The sequence below is a fragment of the Sinocyclocheilus rhinocerous genome, unplaced genomic scaffold, assembly GCF_001515625.1.
Source record: "Sinocyclocheilus rhinocerous isolate Xijiao unplaced genomic scaffold, SAMN03320098_v1.1 scaffold1852, whole genome shotgun sequence".
Taxonomy (NCBI): Eukaryota; Metazoa; Chordata; class Actinopteri; order Cypriniformes; family Cyprinidae; genus Sinocyclocheilus; species Sinocyclocheilus rhinocerous.
Window position 1 is genome coordinate 179,730 of NW_015636840.1, and position 6,433 is coordinate 186,162.

General features: G+C 36.5%; 1 protein-coding gene across 2 annotated transcripts in view; it reads left to right on the forward strand.

The window, feature by feature from the left end:
* plch1 (phospholipase C, eta 1) overlaps positions 1-6,433 on the forward strand; it is a 96,695-nt gene that overhangs the window by 63,105 nt on the left and 27,157 nt on the right. For both annotated transcript variants that reach the window (XM_016562742.1, XM_016562741.1), the window contains exon 10: positions 4,538-4,645. In XM_016562742.1, coding sequence (XP_016418228.1) covers positions 4,538-4,645 — 108 coding nt within the window. The remainder of the gene's footprint in view (positions 1-4,537; positions 4,646-6,433) is intronic.

Consider the following 6,433-nt stretch of genomic DNA (forward strand, 5'->3'; position numbering starts at 1 on the left):
TTAAACAAAGATTTTGAATTGGTTATTAATTTCCTGTTATGTTTTGGGAAGTTTTTTTTTAAATTATTGTTCACAAGTGCAGATGGTTTAAATATAAACCCAACTTTATTCAATGGTGTAATGAGGTAAAACTCTTATACAAATCTTTAAAATTTGTTAAGAACAAGAAAGCCCTTAAGTTGATTTCTCTTTTGGATTTGTATAATTTAATTTAAAAGCCCATTTTCTTGTATTTTATTTTTGAAGCATCTTATGTATTTATTTACTTTGTATTTGTCTTTCTGGTTTAGTTCGTTTTATTTTGACGATTTATTTTTATTTTTTTTCTGTTTTTGGTTATGCTCAACCAAGGCTGATTAAGATCTGTTACATTCTGGAATGTGATTTTGTACCTTGTTTGATTGTAAAGTTGATGCAAGGTGAACGCAGTAGAGGCAGTAGGCTAAGCACATGTGACGTGCCATTCCCGCATCTGCGCCCGCTCGCACCTCATGTTTGCGGCTGAATGCAAATGATCATAATTAATGGACAACTATGCCTGTGAAAAGACATCAGCAATCTGGCGCTGAGAAAAGAAACAGAAAAAAAAAAAGATGAAGCCCATGCATCACTTTCAGGTAGCCTACATTCAGACCACAAAACCAGTCATAAGGGTCAATTTTTTGAAATTGAGATTTATACATCATCTGAAAGCTGAATAAATAAGCTTACATCCATTGATGTATGGTTTGTTAGGATAGGACAATATTCACTAAAAAAACCTTAAAAACATCAATTATCAAGCCGTTTTGACAGCTGACAGACTGTCCCGTATTAGCATATTTCAGCCCTCAGCCAGTTGTACTCTGTCCGCCATTTTCTCCGCGCTTTGAGCAGCTGTAGCGACAACAATGTATTGTAAGCAATGCAGGTGTTTTGTAGTTGGATGTAAAAGTGAACATAGGAGTCTTCATTTTCTCCCAACATGAGAGCCACTGAGGACGCAGTGGATTAGTTTTGTTTTTGATGGTAACTCGCCACCAAATGCACAAAAAAACAGAAGAGAGGGGAGGGGCGGGGAGAGCAGAGCTCATTAGCACTTTTTTTTCCCCCTTGCATGTCATGTGTGGGGCTCCTTAGTTTTACACAACCAGTACCGCCGCTCCCTATACGCAGGGTACGCTGTTTGCGTAGGGCACTGACTCCCAGGGGGGCACCATCCCAGTTGCTCAAAAAAACAACAAACTTTTGTTCTATATTAATATTAACATAAGCATATACATAAATACAAATATAAACATGAAAATATATACATAATTATAAAAAATGCATTTTACGGTGAATGCGGTAGGCTATAAGCACACGTGACGCGCCATTCCCACATCCGCGCCCACCGTCATCTCATGTTTGCGGCTGACTGCAAATGATCATAATTGATGGACAACTATGAAAAAGACATCAGCAGTCCGGCGCAGAGAAAAGAAAAAGTTAAAAAAGCCCAAGATGAAGCCCGTGCATCCCTTTCATGTACGTTCATAGTCCTGTGAAACTTTTTTGGCTGTTGACATTAATAACCCTTATTAACATTAATTAATGTTTTAAATTATCATATGATGAGCTCATTGACGACTTCGCCTCCAGAAAAAGCAGGAGTGCATTTGTAAATTTTGAAATTTGTAATGAAGGAAATTTACAAAATATCTTCATGGACCATAATCTTTACTTAATATCCTAATGATTTTTGGCATAAAAGAAAAATCGATAATTTTGACCTGTACAATCTATTTTTGGCTATTGCTACAAATATACTCATGTGACTTAAGACTGGTTTTGTGGTCCAGGGTCACAAATATTTTGCAGACATTTCATGAAGACCCTAAAGAATCATACCAACTTGTGGATGCCTTTAATGCATTTTTCCCCCCATACTTATTGGTACATAATTAATGTGTTAAATTGACAGCCCAAAAATAAATACATACATACATATTTAATACAACAAAGAAAACAGAATATAAACACAAATGCAATAAAGGCCAAGTTCCTGTGAAATATCTTCACAATCCTCTATAGTGTGTCTTTACGTACATCATTATGTGTGTATTTTGGTGGAATTTAGTGGGCAGATTTTGTCTGTAGATGATGACATTGTGGGGTGGGACAGCATCTGGGGAGTAGAGCTTAGAGCTGCAGTGTGTCTTCTATTTGTTTAAGTAAAAGCAATCATGTTTATGAAGGCCAAAAGTAGCCATAGTGAATGGTCAGTATGTGAGCCATTCACAATTTTGAAAAGAAAAAGTGATTAAAAAACATGGGATAGCTTTAATGCTTTTGTGGCTGGGCAGGTTTATATAAACCCAAATAATAACTGAAAACTCTAACAATATGGATCATAAATTCATATTTTCTGTCACTTGATTACACTTACATGTTCTGTAAGGAAAAACAAAAAACTGAAAAAAGGAGCCAGTGACAATTTAAAAGTTCAAATTTACAGAAACTGAATAAGGATATCAAGTATCTGTTGAGAGTATGTTGACAGTCTGTGCAGTTGAATGGCAGAGCTCCACAAAATGAATAGCGAGTTGGCATTGAAAGAATTTACAGAAAAACAAATACGTTACAATTTTACATTTTAGACTGAAGAATCCTAACTCAAGCACAAATAATAATTTTAGCATACAATGGTTCTACATGAACTACATAGAACTGTTACTATGTGTAAAGAACCATCTTTTTTATACCTTTAAAGAATCCTCCAGATATGATTAAGAGCTCCAGAAAATATAGCATTTTACAACAGATAAATAGAGTCATCAACATCAAATCCTCCAAAGTTTTTTGTATTTTCATTTTTTTGTTAATGTATGTACATTTATAACACTATACTTTGTATTACATTACCTTTGCATCAAATTACAAAAAACTAGTTAACACTAATGCGAGGGTGTTTCTAATACAGCATCTATGGGAGTGACGGTAAATTTGACATCGTTCTCTCTACTGACTGCCGTTATCAGTCTCTCTTTTTTTCTTTTTTTGAAAGTCATGAAAACACTATCATGGACTTTTTCTTTTGCTGTTTGAGCAAATGGGAATGCAAAAAATATATATACCCATTCACTGCCATAGAAGTTTACCCAACTATGACGATGACTTCTGCTGAGAATCCCGGAAATGTGAAAAAGGTCCATTGTGTGAAAAAGAAGAGAGGTGGTGGAGAAAGAGATTCTGTACAACTGTGCAACTTTCTCATGTGGATCAAAAGATATTTTGAAGAATGTCCTAGCTGCTCTTTTCCATAGAATGAAAATATACTGTGGACTGTCAAGCTCTAGAAAAGGTCATAGTACTCATGAACTATATTCTGAAGTTCTACAATAACTTTATTTATCAAAATCATCAAAAAAACACTGGTAAAGTGTTTATATTATATGTAAAGTTTGAATATGTGCATCAATAATGACTTCAACTTTTAATATTTTCCTCCACACAAAGCTATTTTATGTGGCTTCAGAAAACAAAGAATGCATGGACATCTTTAATGATGTTTTTTGCCTTGTAAAGTAAATGATGACAGAATTTTAATTTTAGCTAAACTATTTAAGGGTGTAATGGGATGACCGGTGGTCAGTCAGATGAGAAGAGAGTATTGCTTTGTGTAAATACTGACGCCACTGTGCCAGCGAGGATACTCTAAAACAGGTCAAGACAGATGGCACTGCCAGCCTGCTACTCTACAGGACCCTCCCAGTTGAGCAAACAGTGACGGCAGACTCTTAAACCCAGCAGGGACCCTTTGTGATTGGAGCACACTTGAGTAAATCTCCCCACACTTGAACACGGGTCTCCTTAGATTACACACACACACACTTAATCATGTCACAATGTCAGCTCCCTCCGCCAGACAAGAGCACTCATCCTGGAAACTGTGGAGGTCAAAAGCACGGGATTGATTTTCCCTCCATCTTGTCCCTCGACCAGCAACTGTTATTTCCTACTAGCCCTCACACAAATGTGTTTGTGAGAGAGACCGACAGACAAAGAGGAGACAAGGGTCTGTGTTTGGAGTTTTAGGATTAATGACCCTTAAACGGCTTTTAATGCTCTGAAGTGTAACTGAAGACACCGTTTATCCTCAGGTATTCAAGATATTCAGTGTTTTGTGGCTCAAATGATTGGCCCCTCACTGCTGTAAACTGTCTGAATAACAGGTGAAAGTGAGTTGTGTATCTTATCGGGAATGAAACGACAGGCTTACTGACTCAAACTAAAACAAAACATTCCATTTCAGGCTTCCTAGAAAGAAAATGTTATTTCATTGGCTTTAAAGACTGCATACTACACTTCTCTTTCACCTGTGGCCAGCAGTCATTAGTATGGATTCAGTTCTATTCTATCAATATCTGAGGTGCTGTGTCAACGCACACAGGCTCTAAGATGCTGTCGATAGTTTAAAGAGAGGTGAAACACTATCTAACCCTAAGTAATGGGGTTATTTGCTGACACTGCAAAAAAAGGATTATGGAAGCATTCATTCTTCCCTTTTTGTCTATAGGGAAAGCGTCTTCCTCCGTACTTGTCTGCAGATGCTGAAGAGGGTGAGGTGTCTGACGATGACAGTGCTGATGAGATTGAAGATGACTTCAAGCTGAAGAATAGCATGGTAAGACTAACACACACCGATCAGGATTGAGCACAATGACTGATCACTAACACACCTATATACACACTCAGCAGAGTGATTTCATTTATATTTGTACATCAAATGTACATGTACATTTTTGTCCATTTGGATTGGCATTAAAAGGTACTGATAGCATCATAAACATTACCTTTTACATATGTACAACTTTACAGTATCGCACTGCACTGACACAGTGCCATAACGGGACTGCCAATCATCAGTAAATAATGGAGAAACCTGTTCAATAAAGACCTTTTTAATACAAGGTTTGTTTATAAACAAATTATATAGAAGAGTATGTTTGTATGGATGACATGGTCTTCAAAATTCAATGAGTACAAACCGTTGTTATGTCAAATGAGGTAAATGCGATAATGTGGTAAATACATGTGATGGTGTTAAACATAATTAATCTCATTTATTAGAAATACTATAAAATCAGCCTCTTATTTTCATGAATTTAATGTTCTATGTACCTCAAAGATCAAACATTTGAGCCTCTTTAAAGTTGTACCTACTTTACAAGTACATGAACACACATGCATAAAAGGAAACATTTATACTAATAACCACTGTAGTTCACCATGCACAGCATTAAGAATGCATTTACAGTTTATTATATTTTTAATTGAGGTCTGACACATTACAAACCCAGTGTCTAAGCAAAATACAAACAGACAAAAGCACAATAATCTGTTGGTAAATCTGATCATGGCCCCTTCAAGATAAAAACAGAAAGAAAGTGAAACTGTGCTACTCAGGCTACGCAACGTGCTGGCGTCTGCGAGAGAGTTAATCTGTGGTTCCTCTTCAGGAACTCGAGCTGCGTCGAAAACGCTAGGGGAACGCCTTCTGCGACCCACGCTCTGAATCACATGTGAAATCAGTCCAATAGCTGAACGGGACGTCACGGCGGATGACGTCATGACCAGGAAGCTATAAGTTATGAAAATTCAATTTTTTTCTTGTGCTGCTATATTTGATTTGGAACTTGCGCATGAAAATGTCTAAAACCTGACACAAATTCGGATGCAATTTCACTGCCTGAAAACCATGTCTTAGTGTTTCAAAAGCATTAAAACAACTTTAACATTGTGTTTCATCATGTCATTTGACATCACTAAAATACAATTTTGTTGGTTGAACATTAATATTGTATTTTAAATGCAATTTTCTTAGTGTCATTTATAAATGACGATATCCCATAGAGGGTTAAGCTGTGACAGAACAAAGTACCAGCAGTTTATGAGAGCTGCTTGTACACTAATCATTTCAGGCACTGTGATCACCATAACACATAAACACAGCGACACTTAAGAACAGTAAATAATTCAGGAGTTTAGTGGTACAACGTATAAAAAAAAAATCCTCTTGTGTGCTGCCCCTCTATCACCCTGGCAAGCGCTATGTTGCCTATGCCATGGGCCAGTCCTGGTTGCACATAAAATGCTACTACACTTACAAGTACCTTATTAGAATTACCAATAAGTTAACGTTGCCTTTTCACTAGGGTTGGGTATCGTTTGGGTTTTTTTTGATACCGGTGCCAAATCGATACTTTTAAAATAGTTCCAGTGCCTAAACGGTGCCTGAACCAATACTTATTAAAAAAAATAAAAATAAAAAATAAATAATCCCCCCCAAAAATGATGGATTGGCCATTAGAATAGAAATAGAATAGAGAGTGCAAATGTTAGAGGGTCAAGTTTTTTAATAAAGAAAAAAACAAGCAGATCAAATTAGAAGTAGCATTAGAATAGAGAGAGA